Source organism: Neodiprion lecontei, chromosome 4, assembly GCF_021901455.1.
Source record: "Neodiprion lecontei isolate iyNeoLeco1 chromosome 4, iyNeoLeco1.1, whole genome shotgun sequence".
In the NCBI taxonomy this organism is placed as follows: domain Eukaryota; kingdom Metazoa; phylum Arthropoda; class Insecta; order Hymenoptera; family Diprionidae; genus Neodiprion; species Neodiprion lecontei.
In genome coordinates this window covers 264,145-290,646 of record NC_060263.1, presented here as the reverse complement: position 1 = coordinate 290,646, position 26,502 = coordinate 264,145, and the positions used below count along the sequence as shown (strand labels likewise).

The window sequence follows — 26,502 nt, the reverse complement described above, 5'->3', positions numbered from 1 at the left end:
TTTTGGCGAAAATTTTCGCGATTTTCAAAAGTGCTGGAATAAATTGATTGTGGCACTATTCCGACGTAATTTTGCGAGAAAAATCGATTAGGCGTGGTCCCAATGAGCTGCGATCATTCTGTGAAATGTTACAGCCGAAAAACGAAGAATTTTATTCGCCATTTCTCTTCTGTTGGTCCTACGCTCTTTCCGTTGCGTTTTCTGAGTTCCTGGGGTTCCAATCAGTAAGGAAAAGATTGAATGTTATCCCAAATCATTAAGTTTTCGCTCGAAAAAAAGGTGAATCAAGTGAAGACCCGTATGCTGAATATTTCGTTTATTCAGAGTAAACAAGGTTCCATTCAATCTTATGTAGTTTAACAATCGCAGTCTATTATGTGTAATCCTTACGCATAGAAGTATCCCACGATTAGCAAACAACTTGAAAAGATGGGTATAATGTCAACTTATACACTCATAATATAGCTATCCTAGGCCGCTCTGATATACCTCCAGGCATATAAAGCGATTTACTACACCTAATAAGTAGACTATTATTTTATGATATAGGACACAATTACTTGTGACCTACAATATATTTTTCTTCAGTTTGGTATATAGAATGTACTCTTTACTAATTTCATACAAAAAAAAAAAAAATTATTCACCCAGATCGATTTCATTGATTATTTTACATTTCAAATATTAGTCTAAAGTTACAGGAGTTGCAGAGTAATTCTTTTTTCAGGATTCATAGAAAGTTCATGACACTACGGAATTATTTTCTCAGAAGAGCCAAGGAGTAAAACAATAATTACGAATTAATTTACTGAAGCCATATGTACGATATTGTTTCCGAAGTGGTCTGGTAACAAAAACTACAAGGATATCAGTTTCAATGAATCGGCAATATAGCGCGTTTGGAGATAGCCTCGCATTTGAAATACCCGCAAAGATCTCGTCACTTCATATAACAAGCGGAACAAACACGTACGAAATAGTGTTCAAATGCAAAGACTCTTGGACCGCAAAAGTGCAGTTTCAAATCACTGATTCATATATCGTACAACAATTTTGTAACTGTAATATTCGATTATTAACCACTAGTACTCATCATACAAAAACTAATTGATCCAAATTAGAAAGGAAATAGGTATTCTAAACGCAGGGTTCTACGTAGTTCCCAGGAAATAGTCCAGTTATTCCATCCATTACGCCTTCCCACCATCCATCGTCATTCTTCTTCAAAACATAGATAACCGAACTCTCTTGGAAGCTCAATTCATCTTCTTTATCGGCATAATAATCATAAATGGCCACCACTGGAACAAGACAAAACGAACCTCCTACATTCCAATCATAAAACGGGGATAAAACTGATTAACGTAACTGAGTATTCGGTTTTATAATTTATACCTTTCTCAATATAGTTCTTTGGTACCCATCCAGGTAAGTCTTCCTCATCTGGCACAATCGGCATAATAGCACCAGATGGTTGCTGTGGTCTTCCAAATTGAGAATGTTCGTCGTGTTCAGGGGGTGGCGGTGGAGGCAATGGAGGGCTGCTTGCTCCACTGCTGCGGCTAACTTGATGAGATAGTCGATGCGGCAGAGTATGGTGACCACTGTAATTAGTCATTTCACCCCCAGAGCCAACTAGCGGCGAGGGAGGTGCTGTAAGATAAAAAAAAACATGATATGCAGATCATCTGCAAGTTAATCTGCATTTAATTATTAAGCAAAATCAGAGAATGTGTGCAGGAAACTATTTTATCACTGTTTCTGTTGTTCTGGCCATACAAGCCAACAGAACTCGCGAAACACAAGCCAGGGAAGGCTGTGACAATACACAACTGACAATTACTATTTTCTGAGAAATCATGCCAAAAATTTTTATCGTATTAATCATTCATTGACAAACAATAGTACATTGTGCATCAAGTAGGTAAAGTGGGTCCATTTACGCTGAGTGTAAGTTTACAATATAAGATGCACACGATACTTTATATACCAAGTATATCGCTTGCGCATAGATTGTTATCATAAAGTACACCAAAATGCACTTTTGAGTACTAGAACATCAAACTGCTTTGTTCTTGTACTTTAAGTTTGGAACGCAGTCAAAAAAAGGCGAGTAAATCATACTTGCATTACATATAGCATAGTTTAGTAGTGACAATACAACATATGGATCAATACCTGACGTTAGAGCTCGAAGTTAAATTATTTAAGTCATTAAGAGAATTATAAACCTACTTACGTGGCATGCTGTTGAGATGTTCTTGGACATAGCCTGCAGCTCCAGTGATACTGGGTGGAGCGGGAGGTGGAGTTTGCGGATGGCTTTGAAGTGGATGAACAGTTCCAACTTGGGGAGGTAGAGTGTGTTGAGTAAGAGTAGCAGTATGAGCTGTATGCTGAAGCCCATGAGAGGGATGCGGGGTGGTATGAGCGTGGAGTGGCAATGTACTATAACCGGGTCCTCGTTCCCGTCTAGGATGACCTAAGGGGTAATTGGGTGCATAGTGACTGGGAACTTGGGGTGGAGCCACTGCGGGTGGTGTTCTGTACTCACGGGAGCCCTTACTCAGTGTTCCTGAAAACAATAAGTGCCAATAGAAAGTTGATCAAAAATATTTAGAAAATATTTTGAATTCTAAAACTATTTGGTTTAGCTATTCAATGGCTACATCTCTGTTATTAAAACGAACTGATTACCTGTTCGGACTGTTTGTGGTGGAGTTGGTGGCTTCGTAGTAGGTGCTGGACCCACAATGACTGCACCTAAACCAGAACCAGTCGAAGCGGCACCGAGACTTTGTACACTGCCCTGGCTCCCCCCACGCTGTTTGCTTCTAGGAGTACCTCCGCTTCGTACACCATGACCAATCTCATCCAAGATGGTGTAATCAATGCTTTTCCTTACATATTTTATAGGTTTTTCAGGATTTGCCGGTGCAATAATCTTATACTGTCTCGTGGTCATTTTGTTCGCAGTAAGAACACCTATTTCCCTTCTGGCAACCTTTTCCTTGTGAATCATAACTGTCTGAGCAATGTGGTTCATCTGACTTTCCATTTCCGCAAGTTGCGAAGTCTGTAGATCCAACAACTGCAGAAAGTTATAAGCCAGCGTGTTTATTTGATATGCAACACTGGCAAGTGACTGAGTTGTGTAATTTTTAGTTTCTTCAAGAGCTAGCCGTTTGTTCTCGGCTTGGAAATAATTTGCCTCGCAATACTCTGCTACTCGCTCCAAATTTGTGTGACTATCGGCCAGGTGGCTTCTCCCATCGGGGATTTCATGGCGCAAAAGTGCCGCTAATTCTGCCATTACTTCAGAATCGCTTCCCACTCCTGAAGACACACGATACGAGTCTGAACTGCCTGCAATAAATTAAAAAATCAGTCAGTGTTGATCGCCTATTTTTCTATTAAAAAATAATGAGTATATTTGGATGCACATACAGGGTTGCCAAAAAAAAAAGGAACCGTAACTCTTTGATAGGCTCAGAATTTCTGATAACTTCGCATCGCAACAAACTATATAAGACCAATACTATTCTTAACCCTTAGTTAGATTTGTTGCTAGTTAATTATTAATTGAGAAGGTTAAGCCTGTTTCTCTAATTAATTACAAAACATTTGTAAGATAGGCAAAGCATAGCTGTGTGACAATTTCAGGTCTGCAAAAAGATTCAATTCTTAATGAATAATTGCAATTACTGTGAAGAGAGGATGCGAGTAAACTGTAGTTATTGATAACAAGTGATAGGTAAATGGGAAAGAATGTTTATTATTGCTGTTTTGAACATGCGAGAATTTTTTAGGAGCAAGTGAATTCAACAATACAGAGACAATCTCTCGGCCTAAAACGAATATTGATAGGTGATGAATATTAATTAGGAAGAGAATGGTGTCGAAAATGGTGCTTACGAATAGAGTCGCGGTCAAACAGGGTGAAGTGAGCAATTACAAGATACGTGTCAGTGTGGTTACAATCAAGATGGGCGTGACAATGCGTGTGCCTCACGTCAAAAGCAAACGACAGCGCGGATACTGTGGAACTGACGTAGGAAAAAGTAGCTAAGAAAAATATTTAGAAAATAAACTAACGGTACTCAGCCATTATCAACAAACAGCTACTACTGCTGGTTGCATTAATTCATATTTACCGATATTCTCAATCAATATATTAACCAGAGAGTATTATCAAAAATCAAATAATCAACCGATGCTCACTATGCAGCACTACCGTAGCGTAGGAACCGAATTTAGTGAATCCCGTTTATAGTCTATGCTCAATGATCCAACATCCGTATTAAGCATGGTCTACGGTCTATGTTCGACCGATCGGCCCTCGAAACATAACTCGAAAATCGAAAATCGGACGATCGCGCCTCGCTGATCGACTCTGTCCCTGCGATATGCGTTGTGCGGGATGGTAGAAAATCTTGAATCAAATTTTAAGGTTAACAGATAGAGGAGCGGTCAAACTCTTTTTTTATAGTCCTCCAGGGCGCTGCCGCAATCTTGTAATTTCTAGGAAACCGATCCGCTCTATGATGAACGACCTGCTCCGTGAATTGGAGTCGATGAAGATAACTGGCAACACATTAAACGACGATTTATGGAGAAGTTGCGTTCAGCTGACCGAGGGCACGTTGGTACCGTGTAAAAAAATTGGAAATGAACGACCCTGCGAAGAAAAGGATTACAGTGAGTACAGGCAGATCGTAAACAGAAATTTGCGGAATGTGGAGGCTACGCTTCGTCACGTAGCAACGACTTTTGGGGAGCAAAACGTCAGGGAAACTGCATCGCGGAGTCACCCCCTTCGCACTTACCTGATAAACTTGATTATCATCATCGGCGAACAGAGCGAGAAGAACGTGTGGAACACCGCAGAGTCGGTGTCCATAGTCAGCTCCATTCAATCTAACCTCTGCGATCTCTGCAAGTGTCGATCCATGTCCGAGCTATTAGTCGGAAAGGGAGGCGAGGGATCTAGTGTGGATGGCAGTGGCGTAATTGAGGCAGTGCTCCTCGTTCTTAGGCCAAAGCTCTTCAAGGATACTTGGAAGAATTATCCTGCGGCTGTAATTTGTTACAAGTGGATATTATGGCAAGTAGAGGTTGGTCAAACCCCTGCACTCATGACTTTTGGTTAGTTATGTGTTGATATCAAAGAATTTCTTTCAGTTTCAAAGTTTGTAACAACAACGTAACAAACATATGAAAATAAAGTCATCTCTGGAAAAACTAAGTATATGGAATAATAGATTGAATGAGCTTCAAGTTTGCTTTTAAATAATAACTTATTCTCAGTTCCACTCCTAAACCGTGAAACATTTCAAGTAACTGAATGTCATGTTCACATTTTGTGGCAGCCAACGATATCATCTCCAACCTCATGCATTTTTGTATTTACAGGAACCTAATCTTGTCCGTCACATGAACAGTATAATACCAACCGCGCTGATAATCTTGGATGATTACGTTGTTGAAAATAGACTGACTGGAATAAAATGTATTGGGAAGATTTTACAACACGCACAAATGGTAGTGTATTTTCTAACTACAGTTAATTTCTTTGCAATGAAGTTACTGGTACTAGCAGGCATTGATAGATCACCTTTTTTTAAGAAAAATTGTTACAATACTTTGCTTTTTAGAACCATTTAGATATACGCGAACCTGCGAACTCTACGATTACTAATGATAGACTTCTTTTGACCATGATGAGGGTGACTGAACTCTTTTTCAATCTGAAAGAATGTGTAAATCACACAATCTTAATACTGATAAATTGGTACTAGGATCACTGCATTTTCAGAGGAAAGAGCTTGTGGATACTGGATACGCAGAGGTGATATACGATGCCTTGAAGAGGTTGTTAATTATTCGAGAAGTGGCATACATTATCCCGTTGTACTCTTGCATAAGGAGCCTTTTGTCAACATTGGAATACTACAACAACACAGATTCTCTACAAGTACGAATAATATGCCTATAGACGGATTCCCTTCTACCAACATTCTTATCAGTATTTCATAATTGTTTTAATTAAGCAAAAAACTTGCCCCTTACAGTGGACTATACGAGATGACGTCATCTTGTCGTTACTGAGTAGTATGGAGTTCGAACAAGATGCCCATTTGCGACATGCTTACATGTCCAGCTTGCCAGGACTCTTGACCAATATCGGGTGTGCCAAGTGGTGCGAAAGATTAACGAGGATTTTGTCAGAGTACTGTGAGCACCATACAGATCTCAAAACTCTGAAAGTCACAATGGAAGTGAGTTTGAGTAGTAGGTCGTAATTATATTGAATATGGCGAGATGAATGAAGAGAACGTTAAGAAATGATTGTATGATTTATTTGTAGGCCGCAAAAACGTTTCTCGTCATCTTTCAACCGAGGATACCGACCCATTGCGTACCTTTATACGCGGCCTTCCTGAAACTACACATGGATCTAATCGAGACACCAGTTTTTGACAAAGAGATTGTACAGAATTTAGAAGATTGCATTGGCTTACTGTATAAATCGACGCCGTCTATAGGTAAAAAAATTATCAACGACGATCGTATGAAATCAGTTATTAATCAACAGCTTCAGTTCAGAATACTAAATGATTGCACTTATTTTGAATGAGTTAGGCAACTAACTTTAGAATCAAAGTTTAAATATATTAAGAGGGAAGAACACCAACAAACTCCGTATGAACTGAAGGCTCCTAAGAAGAACAAAAATACTATTTAATATGTATATGTTGTGCATTATTTGTTACCTTATATCATGAGCTGTCTCCAACCGTCGCTTATGAGCATCCAATATTTATAATGTGCAAATGTAAAATATCGAATTTACATGAATAATTGTTGTATAAGACGTGCATATATATTCCTCACAGTTAATTGTTAACAACAAATTTACCAATATAAATAAACATGTGTAATGCTACACTCCTGCGAGTAGGTACAATATATTATTACTTGCCACTTTTTCCTGCGTAAAATAGAAGAAACTCAGTGATATGATATCGCGTGTCTAATGGTAGAAGGAACTATGCGCCACTATACGACCTTTTATCAGGTGTAATGTTAAAAAGGCGTATTTTTGACCTTTGCGTTTGCGTGAAAAACTTGAGGATGCATTCAAATACGTTGAAATAATCAAAAATGGATCAATTAACGGTAAAAGGTCGTAAGTACTGTCGGTTATGTTCTTTCATCGCGAACTCTATGAAAAATATCACGTCCCCCAATAGTGTAAAGTCGCATGTGCCCACATACGACCTTATATCACTGCGTTTGATATTATTTTTTGAGAGAATAAAAAAATTGAACATCCTTCCCGAAATCGACAAATCTACATTTCAAAGGCTTTTAGCGTCCTCTAAGAACAAACAAAAAAAAATTCGGGATGCAACTTTATACCATTTATGAATATGATAAATAAATAGTACATTATGCAAAAAGTGCGAGATCACATACGCGGAGTTGTTACGTATACTACTTTTCCAAACAAGGTGTGGAAATTTCGCTCTCAAGAGCAAGGGAATATTGTGTAAGATAACACCGGTCTACCCGAATTTTGAATCTGGGTTCTAGACGCCAAATTTGATTTCTTTAAAGTAACTAATAAATGATAAAATAGTTTTATTAGGTAAAGTTTGTTTTTGTAGAAACCGGAACGATATTACGGATTTAAAAAAAAAAAATGCCTATTTGCTCAAACATGTATTGTAAATTACAACTAAACAAACTTCTGTTTTGCATTTAAATCGCTTTTATTCAAAAATAATAATTAATAATAAACTGCGAATTTAAAAGAATTAATAAACAAAGTTTAAAAATTAATATTTTTCATACTTCTTCTATTTTCGTACGGACTTTCTTATATCAAACCCCAAACGTAATCTCTCATCATGCTCTCATACTGCCCCTGATGACGTCAATAACGATAAAGTCCGTCATATCTTGGTGAAAACGTTTTCGTTTTTCTTCTGAATAGGCTTATATCTTCTGATATCAGCTATCAATCAAAAACTTCAAGACTTATTTGTCAACGTAAAATAAACAAAAACAAACTTTATAAGTAATAAATAAAGGTTTTGGTTATTATTCGATGTATCGAATCGAATCAAAATTTATTTGTGTCAATAGAAACTCAACGAACATTTCGTGTAATCCACGGCAATGGAATAGTCAATAAAGAAACGGAGTATGGGCTGGCAATGAAGACTAATTGTAAGAGGGCGGGGAGCGGATCCAGCCCCCCAGACCAAGTTGAAACACAAAAATCATAAAAAAAATTTTTTAAAAATTCATAATTATAAGAAAACTAAAAATGTTCAGAATCGTCACAGATCCAAACGTTCTCATGCTCATAAAAGGTTGCATTAATTTTTTTTTTTGGATTTTACTCCTTAAGAAACGATTTCAGTTATAGGGCCCGGTATGGAAATTATATGAGGAGTAAAATGATGTGTAACACGAAAACTTGAGGCGTTATAAATAGAGTCAAACATATACATATATTGAACGTGCAAAAGAATGAGATGGAATACATTACACAGCGTACCCTATACTCGGGGTCTCCTCGTTGTGCGTTGCTTCGTAGTCGCACTGCATGGTTCACTACCTCCGGCCTGAGAGTTGAATGCATGCGTATGTTTGTACGTGTGTGTTGTGTGCCTGCGTATTACGAAGTTCTGTCGCAACTTGTATACTGCTGCCGAGTACAGGGTATGCATGCTGTATAATAAATACATATAGTAGCATTTATTGTATCGATACAATGTACACAACAAACAGCAACCTAACCATCAACTTTCAATGTTGTTATTTTAAAGTTTTCTTGTACCTCTATGCATTGATAAGTGTATTTTTATGTACTACGCTTTTATTGAAGTAATATAAATAATCCGAATAATTACAGATATATGTTTGTTTCTCTCATCATTTTGGAAGATGCGTTCATTTACCCTCTTTTGCTATTCGATGTATACCATAGTTATCGTTCGTAAGGAGTAAACTCCAGTCGTGCGTCGGAGCTGACACACACGCTTTTTTTTTTTTTTTTTCTTTTGGCAAGGAATTTTTATAATACAAAGGCAATAAACAAATAATTCAATATTATTTGAGTACACGAATCGGATTTTGCATGTACCTACGCAAAGCGGATTTTGCGCACGCTATCAAAATGCGTTGGGAAATCTAACATTTTGGGAACACAAACCAGTGCCCAAAATCGAATTTTGCACACAGTGTTAGAAAATATATATATCTTACCACCTTTTACCACCAAATTCGCCTTTTTGACGCATACATCTTTATACCATTAGACACGCGACATGATATAATACCTACATCTTGCAATTACAACCATCACGATTCCTCTATCGCAATGAGAGGTAAATGTTGGTAGATAAGTAAAATGCGCAACCCGTAAGTATTATCAGCCACGAATATATAAATAGCATATAATAACGTCCTCGGTTTGAGGCTAATCTCATTAATTCGCTCTGCGGCATCGGGAGAAGCACGTTCCGTTCCATAATGCCTGTGGTGTTGGCATTGTTATTAATTTTGCTCGTCGTTATATTAAATAAGTTCTATAATTTCGTATTCGGTAAACCTTTAGCAAATGCACCTCCAGGTAAAAGGATGCAGAAAGAATTTAAACTATTCGCACGCCTCCGAATTCAAGTGATTCTTTCATTTTGCCGAATATTACAGTCTATTTTATCACAGGTTTACCTCGGTTCCCAATATGGGGTAGCTATTGGCTCCTTCTTTGGGGAAACTACAATTTTCCTCACAAAACGATCCACTATTACGCCAAAAAGTACAAATCCAAAGTGGTAGGATGCTGGCTGGGCGATTATTACACGATAGTTGCGACGAACTACAATAGTATCAAGGAACTGCTCACGAAGAAAGAATACGACGGAAGATTGACCGATGCTTTCATATTTACGTCGAGAGCTTTTGGAAAAAAATTAGGTCAGTATACGTATAGTTGGATGAAAATTAACAATATCTGATCGTACGAGACTCTTTCCGTAATTATAAAGAGTTAGCAATCGTTGGTACTTTCTTCTCCTGTAATAGCTGGCAGAAAAAAACAAAAATAACAAAATCTTAAAATTGACATCTGCTCCGAGTTTTGCACATTGAAAATATTTCATAAGCAACCTAGCTGCAAAGTAATGGAATTGAATTTTATTATACTTCATTAATGCCGTTGTAATGTGTCGTGGGATGTATTATTGCGTCGCAATTGCAGTCTGCGACTCATCAGCGCGAGAAACCCTTTTTCAAATCTTCATTTTAGTATACATCGCCACTGGAATATTATTCGTGTCATGAAATTTGAATTGCAGGATTTGGAAATTATGTTGATTAAATATCAATTCAAACATTGAGAAATTAAATTAAAATTATATCGAAAAATTACATGTTGCAAGGACATCCGAAAATGTGATATTTGAGATAAAATTGATGAAGTCGAATGCAGTGGTAAATTTAACAAACGACGAAGAATACAATACGACGCATAAATTCGCAACATGGTTGTTATTAATAGAGATTGTTATCCCATTTGTTTTTCCCTAGTTATCTTTACAACACAATTCGTTTCATTCTCGATTCAATTGACCCCAACAGGCAGATAATCTGATTCAACGCATTGAAATTTCAACACGAATGGCTTTACGCAACACTTTACACCCACGTCCTATTCGTTATTATGCTTGCAGTAATTCGCGGGATAACAAATTACGTGATCAAAATGACAAAATGAAGGATTAAATTATCTTCTTCGTGAAATGTCACAGGTTCTCCGTATCGCGCGACTTATGCCATGATATGCAACGTAATTCAAGAATCACCAATTACCTTAGGTCCACCTGGCGATTATTTATTTGACTGCATAATATCAAAACAATGATTTAAGAATTGATAAGCGTATAATAATAGACTCCTAATCCGTAGTAAGAACGCCGTACTGTATAGTTGCATAGACTTTTAATGCTTTGCATATTGATAAAAGAAGGATTTCCCCGGTATCATGCAGGCATCTTTTTCACCGATGGTGACAAATGGAGAGAGCAAAGGAGGTTTGCCCTCAGGTATATGAGGGAATTCGGGTTCGGACGACGAATGGACAAGACTGAGAGCGATTTTGCGGAGGAGCTGGGCGTGCTGCTTGACACCTTAAAAAGTGGTCCCGCCAACGAGAACGAGCGGGTAAGAATTATAGAGAGCTGAACGATGATCCGGGCGCCTGATTGTGATTTTCTTTACACTGGTGAAAATGTTTTCTCAACGGCTGTAAAGAAATCAGAATCGGAGCCGCGGTTTTTCACGAAATTCGCGATATGCGCAAAACACTTGGTAAATCCTCTTGTTTCGACGTTGCAGAAGGTGCTCAAGGACGGCAGCATGGTCCGTTTTCCAGATATCCTCTATCCAACAGCAGCCAATTTCTTTCTGACGATATTCACCGGGGAACGTTTACCGAGAACTGATCACGAGAAGCTGCGAGTCGTGTCAAGGGCCGCCGCAAAATTTCAAAGAAACAGTGACACGACCGGAGGTGCGATATTGGTCACTCCTTGGATTCGCCACTTCGCTCACGGGTTTTCTTATCCCGGATTCATCGAAGGGTCGACGGGGATAACAAACTTTATCAAAGTGAGTTTTTACGTCACGTCAGCCGACGCCTTCACTTAAATAAGCCCTCAACTTGGGTGTAAATTCGCGCTCTCAATTTTTTTCTTATGAGAATTTAAGCATGAGTTCGGTTTTTTTTTCGTGAGGTTTATTAACCATCTTCGTACGATACTTGTCACATAAAAATCCAGAAACGCTTCGGAACGAACGAGGCGTCGTTTATCGGCGATGCCGAAAGAGGCTTCCTCGACACGTGTATTAAAAGACTGAAGGACGAGGAAGGATTTCCGACAATCACCGAAGAGCAGGTCCTCATGCTGGGTACGGACCTGATTTTTCCAGCGTTAACAGCTAACCCGTGGGCCGTGACGATCATAATCAAGTACATGATGCACCATCCTCACATCATGGAGAAAGTTCAAAAGCAGATCGATACGGTGATCGGCAGGGATCGGCTAATCACGTTGAACGACAGAGTAAAGTGGGTTCATTTTTGTTCACTAATTCAACTATCAAGATAAATCCTCAGTCATGTCCTTTATATTTTACACATGTGCCTTGTGCTTCTCCTCCTCGCTTCAGTCTTCCCTACGTCGAAGCAACGATCCGTGAAGTTATGAGAGTGGAGACGATGACACCTTGGTCGGTAGCTCACAGGGCGACGGAGAGGGGTACGCTAGACGGTTTCGACGTCCCAAAGAACGCAGTTCTGGTAACCGACCTCTACTCCATGCATCACGATCCAGAGATGTGGGGTGATCCAGAAGAAGTTCGTCCCGAGCGATTCCTGACCGAGGACGGCCACATGGGGAAGGACCGCTCTTTGCCGTTCGGCGCAGGTGAGTATACGAGTATTTCATCTCCGTATTCACTCTACGGACAATCAAACTTGTCGAGAGCGACAACTGACAATTAGTACATGATCATCATATTCTCCGCATCGTAATCTAGGGGGACGACTTTGCGCCGGCGAGACATTCGCAAGACAATTTTTATTCCTCACCTTCAGTACCCTTGTCCAGAATTTCGACTTCTCTTTCATCGAGGGCGAGCCGTCGTCCTTGGAGGATCGGATTCCAGGATTCGCTACGAGTCCGAAAGACTTTTGGGCCAGAGTTACTCCCCGTAAATAGAAGCACCGCATCTCTCTACTCGACGTAGCGTTTACCGTAATGATTAGTTATTTTTCTATTTTACATTTTCTATACCGATTGGTTATAGTTAATTCACCACACGTTATTACCGCAAAAATAAATTGATCTCGACGTTTCTTGTCGTTTTTCTTCAAATTACCCATACGATTACACAATGTTTTACGTAAATCTTTTGCCTTCTTTCTTTTTTTGTTTTTAATTAGAAATATCACGTATATACCTGCAATCATTGAAATTATTTCGCATCCTTAATCATATTTTAATACACTACAATCGAAATACATACAACAGATGAGTTATTGTGTTGCTAATTTATTGAAAAGTTCATGTCTTTCATATGTAGAACATAGAATCTGATATCTTACATATTTTGCGTTATCTGTTGAAAAATCTTCTCACAGATTGCACGCGAGGCGAGGGAAATCGATAAAAATGAGGATGCGAAAAAAAGACTCGCATAGCCTTATTTCCGAATCACAGATTCACACCTTATTATAATACAATATTAATATATTGGCGATATATAGGTAGTAGTATCAACCATATGTACATATGATTAATAAATTATAAATATAGGTCAATTTAAAAAGTAGCGGTTTTTTTAAATTCTTAAGTCTAAATACGTATTTAACGTAGGTATAATATTGTTTTCGAGTTTCACCAACTGTTTGAGAAATGTTTTCTACCAAAAATTAATTACCGATATAACCGAAAGAGATTTTTCATGCCGCGAAATGAATTATTACTGTATTGGAAAAAAATTAAAAACCCAAAGAATATTAGTAGTTCACCGCATATCACTGGCAACAACCTATCGTTATAATTTTATAATTAGTATTTTTGATAACTATATGATGTTTCATGGAAGTCACTAAAATCTGTTGTTGAACAGTAATATAATTATAGTCAATACAATATTTCCTCAGTATAAAATAATTTTTCTTTTTTTTTTAAATATTTTAATTTTTAAATTTTTAAACGACGCATAAAATAATAATAATAATAATAATAATAATAATAATAATAATAATAATATCAACAACAACAACAACAACAATAATGCTATGCGTATATTACTTGGGATGATTGTGCCTGTCAATTTTACGGTCAGTATAGGAATACCTACTGCGACTCAGTGACAGTGTTCCGTAACGTCAACAATAACGGATTTTTTCCATCCAAAAAGGAAGTAGCCAACGGCGGCACCAAGAACAACGGCAAAGCACAACCAAACGTTGTACGTCATGAATATCAGCATTAAGAAATACGATATAATTATTTGCACGATGTGAAGGAACGTTTGAAAGGTGTGCATCCAGGAGAGCATTGTTGGCCTGCGAATAAAGCGAAATTAATTTTTAACATACCGAGCCTCATACCGTATATTTGCGAGCATGAGACGTTTGGAAAAGAAGATTCTAGGTATAATAGCTATGAAGGTATAAAGCTTCTCATGCGGCCGTGCTGTTAACGAAAACGCGGAAATTATTGAGGCATACTTCACAGACGAATCCGCGGTGGTCGATGATCGACAAATTTATTGTATTTTCCAGTGATTTAGCAGCCGTTAGTGAATAAGTATGGGGAATACTGTTTAGCCCTTGCAGTTAATGGCTGTTCGGTGCAGCTAAAACTAGTTTAGATTGTGCAACGGAATAAGGATACGAATTAAGAAGACACAGTGTATTCGTGCACTCGGGACGGGGATAAGAAAGAAAGACGGTTAGACATATATCGAGATAATCGTTATTAGTCGTGCGAGGTGTTAAAACACATTTCCAACGATAGGAGGAAAAGTTGCGAAGAATCGACCGTTAGATCGGTTACTTACGGTTGCTTGTGTATCACCTCTCCGACCATACTAAAAAGAAAAACATAAAAAAAACTAAAACGGTGAATTCGCATCGCGACAAACTCTTTACGAATGTCTATATGGCAATTTTCATTATAGGTAAGAGGTAAAAGGTTGAGGTCTCGTGATTATGGGGGGGGTTAATTGATTTGCTACATCCGATAATCAGTAAACGTCGATGATGGTCTTTATACGTGGTATCATAACACAACGAGGGAAGTCTCGCTGCACTCCGATTATGTCGTTTACTTTATATTATTCGGTCAGAGTTGTGTCTTAAAATTAATTACAAGGAGTTGGGAAGGAGAACATAAGGTGATGGGTGAGGGTAAGCAACACATTGCGTAGCATATGAGATGCGGAATACTCACTGTACAACCCTGTTGTCTTCGGAAACAACGTTCTTCTCCTGCGGCATGGAAACGCTTCGATACTGCAAAGCGTTGTACGTCCTCCAGAACAGATATTCCCGGTAATATTTGAGACCCTCGTAAAGTGCGGCCATTATTATTATACCTATCATCGATCCCACCAGGCTTCCGATCGAAGAGACCTTCCACGAGTCGAACAGAACCGTCTCGCAGTAACCACCGTGAAACGCCATCTGGGACGATCCAGATTTATTGGCTTATCGTTAGAGGCGTCTCGTAAAACACCGAACACGAGATTAGTACATCGTGATTAAATCTCGGTCTTGTATTACCATCATTCCGTGCATCCCGTGACCGCTGCAGGCTTCCGCGGATGATCCACTGGATGCTCCTACGTGCTCCATGCTGCCGCCGTGACCTCCGCCTCCCGCATGCCCCATCATGTGTCCTTCGTGACCCGCGTGCCCATTCGACGAATTTAAGTGATCATGGGACATCTGGAAATTTTTAATAAACTATTCAGGTATTTAAACCGGCTCGAAGACTGACCCTTAAACGATACAATTAAGTTAAAACTGTATTCATCGCCGTATAGAGAATCTGTTGGTACCAATCTGGTTGTGCCAAGATGTGTACTCGATAGATTTCATGTTTCACAATAACTCGTGCGGCTTAATATGAATGTTATACGACGAGAAATAAACGAATAGATTGATCACTATGATCATTATTTTATATTTCCCCAAAAATAATCATTGTTATCGATTTCCAGAATTTATCAATTCGAACTTCTGCAGCCGACTATCATTGGGTAGTGCTCTGTTCCGTCTAAAATCACGCTAAAGCGTTTGCATATCCGGCTGGGATATACCTGAACCAGTTGCAAAAATAGGTGCAACATGACTTTATACCAACTGATTTTCATCACGTTTTTTAAGATTACACATTAGGTATGTATGTACGTTCAACGTAGCAGAAGAGGACACAGCTTCGCGAAGGTGGCACATAGTGTATTACAAAACCGTTATTTGTTATCAAATTCCCGCGTGCAGAATAATATCGCAAATTGCAAATGGTTAACGATAAGACCCAGCAACTGGCTGCACATGAAACTTGGAGCGTGGTTGCGTCCTCGGTTTAATCGCTGACCGCAAATAATTGATTCTCAAACTGAAACTCGAACTATATAACCAGCTGCATCTACAGCTGGTATCTACACTAGACATGTACTATATTCAGCCACTGCCGCGGCCACCACGTTGGCTGATACATGCATGCGCGTATGTAAAGGTGAGGCCAAATTATCCCTATATGTACAGCTTACCATGTTTCACGTTTCATATCACTCTTTCTCAGCTTAACCTGACGACGTATTAATCCATCAATTAATAATGTCATTTGCGAAAAGTGACCAAGTCGTTGACTATCGATTATAACTATATAGGTATAGTACAACTATTTTATATTTTACCTTCAAGTATCTCAAAGTCATAAATTCGAGTAAGATAAAATTCTTATACCCGTGGACGCACATCTGGAATGCCAATCTCTTTTGAACCATATAAGAACGTCGATCAGCGCCGGCTTTCAATTAGCTATACAATAGCAATACTTACAGGAACACGCGTATAACATCTGGTTCATCGAATATAGCCATTCTCGGTGAAGGTTTTCATTTCTCTGACGGCGATAGAATGCCTTGCAGTAATTGACTTCGATTTAAAATAGTCACGCACTTTCTACCAGCTATGTTATCACATATGGTTGCAGTTTTGTAATAATAATTTTATCGGTCATATCGGTATGGGTGCAAAAACAAGGTCTTCGTCAAAATTATCAATGGATAATTGAGATAAGAAAAATTCCTCCAAGGTTTGCAGTTGAAACTATCGTCTGAAAATCTTCGCACACATATGCGTATAATCTGATTTCAAATTAATTTGAAATATGCCGAAGGAACGGAGTTAGAAAAAACGACAAGAATGGCAGACCCGCAGGGGCCAGACTTTCTAAATTATAACATGTGGATCGAGATTCGTGAACTCCTTTCAATTACACAGGGTAAGCAGTTATATACTTAAACTGCATAAAAACTTACAACCCTGGCAGCGCTGCAGTGTTATATAATGTAGACTTTTGTCTCTTGCCCGGTCAAGATTCACTTCAGAAAAGTGAGGAAAAACACGTTCGTGTGGTGTACCGATAATAACAGAACCGCAGAAAAAAATAAATGACACCGTACGAAGAACCGCATATCCTCAAGTGGTTTATATTATTAAAGATATGTTGTTATTCGAAGAATTCATTACATTGAAATGAAGAAAGCAAAATACCACGGCTGATAAGGCGGGACAGAAAAAACGAAGAATACGTGTGACCAAATCAAGTGTATTAACCGGTTAACTGGGAAGCGTTTTTCCAGCTTTCGTGTCGAAACTGATATAAGCAAATTAATCACCAAAATACACAACAATTTGTTTCTGGAGGTTTTTGATGCTGCGGATTCCATTCCGGTACAGTCGTCTCTGCGGCTCTGTTCAAAATTTACGTATCCAATGACACCATTTTCAGGCCACGAATTCGTATTTTGTCAGAGTTGTTTAAAAATGACCCTATTGATTTTGAGGCCGAAATTTGGAATTTTATCATTCTTTTCGCATCCGATAAAACGGTTGTATACCAATTTTTCTGGTATTCGGTCGAAAACTGAGAAAGTTACTCAAATTTGTACATATATGATATGATACAATACCAGTTGATCGGTTAAAATCTTACCCTTTCGCTGTGGGGTATATTTACGGCATTTTTACCGACTTTTTTTTACAGACATTATCGATACAGAGAGGGAATCAGAAAATAGAAAATACGTCGTCCATTGTCGGACAAAGGAAATACCTTGGACTTCTTGATGACTGAAGAATTTTCAATCAAATATGTCGATGACGCGCAATGAATTCCTTTGTTGTCTAATATTTATATCGTACCGCATCAGAAGCCAACGATCGTGCTGCTGTGATAGGCGAATCATTCGTGGCGTCTGTCATTGGAAGAATATCATTTTCCATCAAATGTTTAATGTTTGGAATATCGGAATATAACGCAGCAGCAAGCGGCGAAGCCGATCGATCAACATTAACTCAGAAATTCGCATACCGAGCAAACGAACACGCCTTTGAACATCTGGTTGACTGTTATAGTTACAACTGCGATTGTACGGGTATTCAAATTTAGTAGAAAAAAAAAGGCAGCTTTGTTCGATTCATTGCACGCTGGCATTACACGTGCGGAGTAATAAAATGAAAAATCACAGTGTGATAATACTAAACCGTGAAAGAAAAAAAAATTTTCTTTGTATTTAATGATTAACTTGACATTTTCTGTACGATGTACGCGATTACACGTACGCACGTCTTTCGTTACGCGTTTCGTTCTCGCTCGGAGTTTACGACGCGAAAAACACCTGTTGGCGGTAAAAGTTTGAGCAGACGAAAAACAAGAAAGAACAAAAGAAACGTTCCAATCGAGTCGTGAATTTTAGGTATTGGAAGATAACACTCTGCAGGAGGAACGTTCGTAAGACACGGTAATACGGAATACACAGGCTTATAGTTAGTTGTTAACTGCCCTTACCCACCGTCATTCTCCCAGAGAGACCACAAAAATCTGATTAGTTGCACTGTCATCACACATCATATATGCTGCGACGATCACGGTTCATTATAAAAACAAAAATACCAAGTCTGCATATGTAGATCGTGCACCGCGCCTCGAGGATCTACGTGATCGTATATCGTGAGTGGACAACTTTGGAACTAACCGAAGGCAATCGTACCTGTTCGGTACTTTCACCAAAAATCGAGATGTCGACATGAAATGCTGCTGTAGGAGAAATCGAACGGCCAATTTTATCTACATCGCGATCGCAAAATACGGAATTACACATCTATCTTTATAAAACAGTTTTGATTTTTGTTTTGCCCCCTTGAATGAAAGTTTCTATGATAGAAATGAAAATGTTCTGAATAAGACGAAAGTTATTTTTAAATCAATGAATCACGATCTAAACAATGATTGTCTCACAAGGAATTCTGGGATGTCGACTCCTCCGATTTTTATCTAATTCATACATGTTGTAGTGCATCGAAAACTAAGAGACACGTGTTTCTTTTTATATGCCAGTAAACGGTTTGGAGGGGCGAAAATGACCCCTAAAAATGAGAACCCAACAGGTGGTTTCTGAGTACATATTTCGGATAGAAGCGCTTCTTGGAGATTCGAATGAGACCATCGCTGAAATGTTTCATTCGGGAAAAGAATGAACGTTTCAGCGTTGGTTTCATTCAACTACTTAATACATCAAGTGCATCAAGAAACCGACCCATTGGAAGCCCAACCTTGGGGGTAGTTTTCACCCCTGTAAACCGTTTATCAATAGATGAAAAGAAACTACGTATCTTTCAGTTTTCGATGCATTACAACGTATATGAAATCGACGAAAATCGGAGGGATCGACCGATCTAGGGTTCCTTGTCAGTGTATCAGGTTGCAGGCCGCCTTGTGCAAACGGTACAACCTCTCGGGTACAACCGGACGACGGATTTCTCACGATGCGATGAGACAATTATCAATTTTTCTTCTCTCCCGGTAATCGCTGCATCAGCATAACCAGTATATAATATTCGATAATTTTTCAATCTACCGTATAATATTGGCGTATTGGGTGTGCCTACGGATCAACTGTGCAAATAAAAAATTCACTATATTTAGGTATATGGACAAGAAAAAGGAGGCAATTTTTTCCAATGAGCAAGATGACTATATATGAACGATTTCAGAATCACCAAGCGGACACGGTTAGTCAAATAGGAATAAATTATTTTCGTCATTTGTAGGGGTGTGTCAAAGTTGCGGAGAGAACGGACGGTACGAGGAGGTCTATACACATATATAAAAGAATTTCGAGGTGAGGGGAATTCTTCCCGTCAAGGAATTTCCTTGATGAAATTCCCCAAGATGATAAGCGTAAGAGTCAATAAATCGGTATGACTGAAGAAACACACACACGTATTGTAATGATGAAAATGATCGCAGTAATAGATATTATACGTCATACGATATTAGAACAAAACCGAATATCGAACATTTAACCGCTGCATACCGGAATATTTATATAATTGTCATAAGCAATTTTTTTTTACAACTCTGTTGTCCCTCATAAACGATTCGGATCATAAAAACAATGGCTTGAACATCTGAGAAAATATTATCGAACATCACGCTTGAAATGAAATGCGACGTAAAAAGAAGCGACGATAGTGATTATTATTCAGCGTTTAGCACTAAAATTACACAAATTAATACGACGCTATTTGTACCAATACTGGTAGTTAAATCAAAATGACTGCTTTAAAAAATATGTAATAATAGAATATTTTTATATAATATTGATACAATCATTTTCCTTCATTACGATTTCTTAAATACCAGACACTTTGACTGGTGTGGTAGTTCCTAGTGTTAATATACGCATTCCTCGGAATTTAGAATATATATCTTATACCGCTTGTTTTATGCACACCATTGGTTGCAGAGCAAGTGGTACAGCTTATAGGAATAAAACGCGCACGCTCCCTTATGGTTACATCGTCGAGTTTATAATCGGGGTGCCGATAATAATACACGAATGTTTATATTGGTCTCAATTGGTTCAATTGCAACGAATTAATATAGCATGTTCGATATCAATATAACGAGGTGCAGCTACGTACGCTGTTTCATTCTATGTCCTACGTAACGCCATGCCAGTTACTATAAAATTAGGTATATTACAATGGTGGAAATTTTAACATTAACGAACAGATGTTAAAGCCTTCGGAAATTACGCACCTGGGGATGACGATTAATTAAATTGTTGCGCGTAGATGCTTTGTAGATTATTTGTGCGTAGTGTATATTTGTTTCCAAGTAGTTGAGAGACGTGTTATTGTCAAACAAGCTCGCGACGCTCCCGGTTTTTCCCAGTGTCAATAATCGCCGACAAATATTGTGGTTGATATTATTCGTGGACAATCGTATTGTTTAATTAAAACGTTCACGAATCATCCGCTGAGGAGCAATAACCGCGTAAAAGAGGATTAACAATGATCTTCCCAGTTGACAGAGAACAAGGGGGAAAGTATTTTTTGCACAAAATTTACCCACGTCAGAGAAACTCAGAATGCTGCTGATCTAATTTTTTATATTTTACATAAGTGCAACTGGCGTGAATCACTAACCTAGGTCACCATGGGCAGAAGACTAGGATTAGGAAAGAGAAAAAGACATACCTTGAAAATTTTGAGGTTATGTTACGCTGATATCTAGGGCGCTGGTCCTCACAGATTGAACAAAAATTAAACACAAATATCCCGACAAACAAGCTTTGTTCTTGAATGACAAAATAGTTCACCAGCAGGTAACGAAGTGACCCATTGGCATGCGACCAACAACTTTCACGTCGACACAACTACCACAGATTGTATAAAACTTTGTGAACGTGAGTGAAACTCTCAAATCAACACAGACTACGTTTCAGATGCTACGTTCCGTGTGCGCACTGATCTCTATATGACAGTGTTGCCAGAATGAGTTATGATTTAGTACTAGACGGCAGCGCCACACCGTAAAGATTTCGAATTTTCGTACTAAATCGGCGGTCACTTCAAATGAAATAGAGTACGTAGACAGTGATAGTTGTGGTTGATGTTGGTATGCACGTGTCGCATACAATATCTACTGACTGAGCACAAACATGCGTCCTCTGAGATTTCTGTTTCTATTCACATAAAAATTGTACAATGTATAAATAAAAATCCTAATTACGGCAAAGGTCATTAAATTAGTGTATAAAATGTGTAAATATAACCGTGTAAATCATAAAATGAATCCTGATAATCATGAATGTACTGTAATATGTAGGATAAATTAGGTCTGTACAAATTGATTTAGAAATTGATTACATTTTCGTATAGATAAAAATTGTGTGAAAGCCAGATATTCAAATCATTTCGTAGTTTGTACACAACCATTGAACTTTGAATGATCTACAGTTAAATTTACACAAACTGATAACCGAACAATCGCGTCGTCTGCAGTTCTGGCCTGGCGGTCAACGCTTTTATGCGAGATAGTCGGTGGGAGCCGCTGTAAGACCGTGGCTGTGAGTGCGCCAAGATCGTACCAGCTTCAAGCACAAGTAACGTGCATAGGCTGCACTCGTTCCAGTATCACATACTTCAGTCAACGTAATAAACTCATGTCTTCACTATTAGATTTAGTGTCTAGCTTATGGAATTATCGGAGAGTGCTGTTGCGACCTCACACAACGGTATCGCGTTGGGAATGCATCGTAGCTTGACGCCTGAACCGGCGTGACGTCATAAGTGCTGCTAGTTTTTCGCACTACCGCAAGATGACGGAATTTTTATTTCACATTTTACCGTCTATCCTGTTCTTTATCCCATGACCGCCACGACCTGGGCTTCACAAATTGCATTGTTTGCATCAGTCATGGCATCAGTTTGGATTATTGTTGGCATATGACTGCGTTTGACGTGTGACACACAGCAAAGGTTATAATCGTTGAATGTTGCCAAGTAGTGAAAAATGATAGATAATCAGGATTCAAACGATGAAATACAGTCGATGGCGCGGAGGTTTCAGACTGTAACAACGATAGAGAACATTGTGAGTGGTGCGAGACAGGCTACGCAGCTGACTAACCCACTAACGTCGATCCGCGAAAACCATCTCGCCGCCACTATGCCAACGCAACATCACAATAAACAGGACGTGAAGAAGGAAGTGGGAACATGTAAGACTGACGAAAGTGATATGGTGCGCTCGTTGCCAGAGATTAATTTGCCTGAGAAAATAGTACTGATAATTGACATTACCAAAGAAAAGGACTGCACCCAATTCAAGTTAGGAACAGGAGCTACCTACATGCCTATGTTTTTAATCAAAAGAGTTGTTGAAATTTTTGTTGGTGCAAAGTCGATGATCAATCGAAACCATGAGTTTGCCATAATGACTCTATGCTCCGAGTCGATCAAGTGGGTTTGTGACTTTACCGCCAACATCAAAACTGTTCTCAATACCCTAGATTCCCTTGTGGAAGAGAAACTGAATACAGATGACACTTCATTTGACCTGAGCCAAGTCTTTGAAGCTCTTATCACTCACACCGATTTGCCAAGATACACGGAGTCCAATGAAATCCCCTCGTTCATCACAAGGGCTATATTAATCTACTCGCGGTCAAACTGCATTCCCCGGTTTCGAACAGGGAATAAATTTTTCGAGCTGTTGTCAGATAATCCATACTTTGTACTGGATGCTTTGTTCGTTCACGAACCGCCAAGTAGCGAGAACATGTGCGAGGAAGTTTATAACGAGCTCACAGCTCTGGACGCTAAAAATTTATCTTATATCCTAGAAGTTGGAAGAAATGCCACGAAGCTCCATGACAATATGGCTAAATTACTCGCGCATCCTATGCAGAGGCCCTTGCAAAAGAATGCTTGTTACACCATTTGCATACCTGGAACAAAGGAAGAAACTCACTCAAATGTTTAGTAATGATTTTGTTACTCCGAGACGATATCATTTACTTTGATATCATCCTTGATCTCGTGATCATCCTAATATGTAATCTGCAGTTTTACTTGTAGCATCAAAGACCTATAGGTGTATATTTTCAAATGCTTGGAACATAAAATACTAAGGCATTAAACTTTATGCTCGGTCAATAAAAACAATTAGGATTCAACTCACAGGGTTCAATTCCCAATTTCATCATGAGCTATTCCATTTGCAATCCTTATGTTTGTAAAAATTTTGTAATGTCATCACTTTTCAATTTCTATATAGTGCATATAATAAGGCTATTATAACAAGCCTCACACGCTTTATTGTTAAGTGTACGACTAATATATTGATTTTCTCTAAAGGCTGCCTGTTGAGATTGAATTACCAGTATCCCTTCCTGTTAAATTGATGTATTTACATAGTAGTTTAATAACACCATATTTTATTTAAGAAATATTGCTTATAGGTAATTTCTAATACTAGGTTTCTTGCTTAACGAACTCCAAATATCTCCAGCAGTGAGGATACGCGTAGTTTAATGTCGCGAGGCAAAGAGTGATTTGAAATACGACAATCGTATTTGCTTTGCGACAATATCTGAAATTTGACAATGCTTATAGATGTACGAAATCGTCACACTTTTTGCGGCTCAATAAGCTCGTTGGTTATTTAAAGTTTTGTTTGTGATCGCGTATTGCGAACAATAATACTCTTTTCTGCGTACTGTTGATGGCAAGGATCGCTCTAGGCACTGATGCATAAGTTCCTCACTGACGGCACAATTCGAGGTATAATTCCTCTGTAGAACTTGTTTCAAGATGTACGTCGACTGCAATTAATGCGGCGAGGATTACAGAACTAAAATCTATAAATCCTCCGTTCAGATCGTTCGATAACGCGGCGGGGATTACAAAACTAACCTGTAAATTATCCACTCAGATAGTTCGTGGCGCCTAGCAGCGTCCCGCTGCAACATGGACAGTCAGTTTATCTCGCCTGGTAAATGTTCGGTTGCATCCGGTGCAGACGAACGGTCTCTCGCCGGAATGAACACGTTGATGCCTCACCAAGTTCGAAGCGTGCGCAAACTTCCGTCGGCACTGATTACACTCGTACGGTTTTTCCCCTGTGTGCTTCCGGCGATGTTTGTTTAGGTCGCCTGCATGTGTAAACCTCTTCTGACAAAATTCACACCACAAGAAACGGCCCGGCCTTTTGGCGCTCAACAGACTAGCGTCCGAGCCGCGAACTTTGACGGTAATCGCACACGCGGGAGGTCCAGCCGGCCTATTCGAAACAAATCAAGAAATGAAAGAAAAAGAAAAAAGTGGAAAGCTATGAATATTAGAAATGATTCAGCGCTCTTGAAATCTCTAATCGGTATGATTTTCGATCATGGTCCAACTTACGATAAACTGTTCACTTTCCCCTCGTCGGTACTCGCGGGTGTTCTTGACGCATTCCGTGACTTTTCCGGAGTAATTGTTTCATCAGCCATGTCGCCAATATCTGAATGGTCATTTCTAAGGCGTTTGCAATATGGGTTTACCATTCTTTTCGTTCCTTGTGAACCCCCTGATCGCCGGTGATCGTCGGAAGGACGAAGAGACGGACTTAGCGCCGACGGGAAATCCCCGGACCATTGAGGACTCGCGTGACGGATATTTCTGACTTCAGACGATACGCATGCATCACATATTACGGACGAACCCTCAAACGCTTCAGACTTCGGCTCGGCATGGGACGGACATGCGACCTCCTTTGCTGTCGATCTGATAGACGCAGATTTCTCACTGTTCTCATTCACCTTTTCGCTACTTTCCCGAGGTCCTTCTTGCGGCAACTGCAAGTTTACATTAGGCTTTGTCTCGCAGCTGTCCTGATGCTCGATGCCGTTGCTGAAATTCGGATCCGGATCTATCTTCTTTATCAATCGTTCGATTTTCGCAATGCAGACTGCGCATACGGTGTTCAAAATCTGCAAAGTGGAAAGATTAATTTTTCTACACTTTGCCCGTCAATTTTCTGACCGAAAAATGCTGTTTATATAGTTGCTCCGATCATTGTTAAAGACGGTGAAAATAAAAAATTGAAAAATGTCAACTCACAATGAGCTTCAGGTTGGCTTTCTCAATGAGGATATGCTGCCTCTCTTCGCTTCCGTAGATGGCAATTTTGTGCTTGCGAGCGCAGATGCGGCACCGTCCAAGAGCTTGACACGCCATATTTATGGGTTACGTCGAAAGTTGAGTTTTTGCAACAAATTAACTTGTTATAATTCGATCTACGTTGGGAATCAATGCAACTGTCCTGACCCTCCACGTATCTGCAACCCAACGTCGCTGACCACCGCTTGCCGAGGTATAAACGACAACTGCCGGCAAGTGGCTGAGATACTATGGAGAAGGCCGACCTGTCGCGCGTAAGCAGCGTGGTGGGGGCGTTGGGGAATACCCGTCCGGAGTTTCCAATTAGATCGGTGATTTTTTCTTGACCTCTTCTGTTGCCGCCATATTCATCCTACTGACTCTCTCTGGACCGTTGTGTCAATTGTTACTTCCCTATTCCTCTCTCTGATTCTCTGTCTCTTATCCCTTCCCTTTCCACCGCATTGTTCATTCCATGTACCGCACTCTTTTTCTGTACCAATCTCCCTCCTGCTAACGCATAACGCTACGTTTCTGCACACACTCTCTCAAACAAAAGAACGCGATAGAATTGCAGGTGTGTACTTGAATTGAGAATTATTTTATTTCGAAAAATGACTAATTGCAGCCGTTATAATTCACGAACTGGCATTTTCTTTGACGTTAATGTTCACTCCTGATTTTCT

General features: G+C 39.2%; 6 protein-coding genes across 22 annotated transcripts; 3 read left to right on the top strand and 3 right to left on the bottom strand.

Annotated features, from left to right (window-relative positions):
* Positions 1 to 301: 301 nt before the first annotated feature.
* On the bottom strand, positions 302 to 4,958 carry LOC107218761 (abl interactor 2). 7 transcript variants are annotated; one of them, XM_046736844.1, is made up of 6 exons: positions 4,096 to 4,256; positions 2,698 to 3,366; positions 2,555 to 2,575; positions 2,240 to 2,482; positions 1,396 to 1,653; positions 302 to 1,301 (listed from the first exon to the last, which is right to left on the bottom strand). In XM_046736844.1, exons 1-6 carry the CDS (start codon positions 4,106 to 4,108, stop codon positions 1,138 to 1,140), a joined length of 1,368 nt encoding a protein of 455 aa, XP_046592800.1. In that variant the 5' UTR covers positions 4,109 to 4,256; the 3' UTR covers positions 302 to 1,137. The 7 variants fall into 7 exon arrangements, with proteins under 7 accessions (XP_046592800.1, XP_046592799.1, XP_015512245.1 ...); XM_046736843.1 differs by lacking the exon at positions 4,096 to 4,256 and adding an exon at positions 4,827 to 4,958 and having other exon boundaries at positions 2,240 to 2,575; XM_015656759.2 differs by having other exon boundaries at positions 2,240 to 2,575; positions 4,222 to 4,285.
* On the top strand, positions 3,998 to 7,663 carry LOC107218738 (TELO2-interacting protein 2). 4 transcript variants are annotated; one of them, XM_046736845.1, is made up of 6 exons: positions 3,998 to 4,051; positions 4,526 to 5,114; positions 5,413 to 5,541; positions 5,816 to 5,974; positions 6,051 to 6,278; positions 6,368 to 7,663. In XM_046736845.1, the coding sequence occupies exons 2-6, from the start codon at positions 4,542 to 4,544 to the stop codon at positions 6,635 to 6,637; spliced, it is 1,359 nt and encodes a 452-aa protein (XP_046592801.1). In that variant the 5' UTR covers positions 3,998 to 4,051; positions 4,526 to 4,541; the 3' UTR covers positions 6,638 to 7,663. The 4 variants fall into 4 exon arrangements, with proteins under 4 accessions (XP_046592801.1, XP_046592804.1, XP_046592802.1 ...); XM_046736848.1 differs by lacking the exon at positions 3,998 to 4,051 and adding an exon at positions 4,079 to 4,096; XM_046736846.1 differs by lacking the exon at positions 3,998 to 4,051 and adding an exon at positions 4,336 to 4,450.
* Positions 7,664 to 9,503: 1,840 nt separating this feature from the next.
* On the top strand, positions 9,504 to 12,933 carry LOC107218766 (probable cytochrome P450 304a1). The gene is made up of 7 exons (XM_015656763.2): positions 9,504 to 9,646; positions 9,742 to 9,993; positions 11,066 to 11,238; positions 11,413 to 11,685; positions 11,856 to 12,145; positions 12,247 to 12,503; positions 12,616 to 12,933. Exons 1-7 carry the CDS (start codon positions 9,547 to 9,549, stop codon positions 12,795 to 12,797), a joined length of 1,527 nt encoding a protein of 508 aa, XP_015512249.1. The 5' UTR covers positions 9,504 to 9,546; the 3' UTR covers positions 12,798 to 12,933.
* Positions 12,934 to 13,114: 181 nt separating this feature from the next.
* LOC107218737 (high affinity copper uptake protein 1) lies at positions 13,115 to 21,658 on the bottom strand. 7 transcript variants are annotated; one of them, XM_046737281.1, is made up of 5 exons: positions 21,368 to 21,658; positions 15,374 to 15,556; positions 15,042 to 15,274; positions 14,650 to 14,703; positions 13,115 to 14,152 (listed from the first exon to the last, which is right to left on the bottom strand). In XM_046737281.1, exons 2-5 carry the CDS (start codon positions 15,536 to 15,538, stop codon positions 13,951 to 13,953), a joined length of 654 nt encoding a protein of 217 aa, XP_046593237.1. In that variant the 5' UTR covers positions 15,539 to 15,556; positions 21,368 to 21,658; the 3' UTR covers positions 13,115 to 13,950. The 7 variants fall into 7 exon arrangements, with proteins under 7 accessions (XP_046593237.1, XP_046593236.1, XP_046593235.1 ...); XM_046737280.1 differs by having other exon boundaries at positions 15,374 to 15,538; positions 21,368 to 21,656; XM_046737279.1 differs by lacking the exon at positions 21,368 to 21,658 and adding an exon at positions 18,676 to 18,821 and having other exon boundaries at positions 15,374 to 15,538.
* An 867-nt stretch (positions 21,659 to 22,525) lies between these two features.
* On the top strand, positions 22,526 to 23,850 carry LOC107218763 (BRISC and BRCA1-A complex member 1). Its single transcript, XM_015656761.2, has one exon. It carries the CDS (start codon positions 22,686 to 22,688, stop codon positions 23,655 to 23,657), a length of 972 nt encoding a protein of 323 aa, XP_015512247.1. The 5' UTR covers positions 22,526 to 22,685; the 3' UTR covers positions 23,658 to 23,850.
* A 222-nt stretch (positions 23,851 to 24,072) lies between these two features.
* Positions 24,073 to 26,477, bottom strand: LOC107218762 (zinc finger protein 696-like). 2 transcript variants are annotated; one of them, XM_046737278.1, is made up of 4 exons: positions 25,778 to 26,477; positions 25,079 to 25,647; positions 24,590 to 24,956; positions 24,073 to 24,498 (listed from the first exon to the last, which is right to left on the bottom strand). In XM_046737278.1, exons 1-3 carry the CDS (start codon positions 25,892 to 25,894, stop codon positions 24,623 to 24,625), a joined length of 1,020 nt encoding a protein of 339 aa, XP_046593234.1. In that variant the 5' UTR covers positions 25,895 to 26,477; the 3' UTR covers positions 24,073 to 24,498; positions 24,590 to 24,622. The 2 variants fall into 2 exon arrangements, with proteins under 2 accessions (XP_046593234.1, XP_015512246.2); XM_015656760.2 differs by having other exon boundaries at positions 24,073 to 24,956.
* Positions 26,478 to 26,502: the final 25 nt, after the last annotated feature.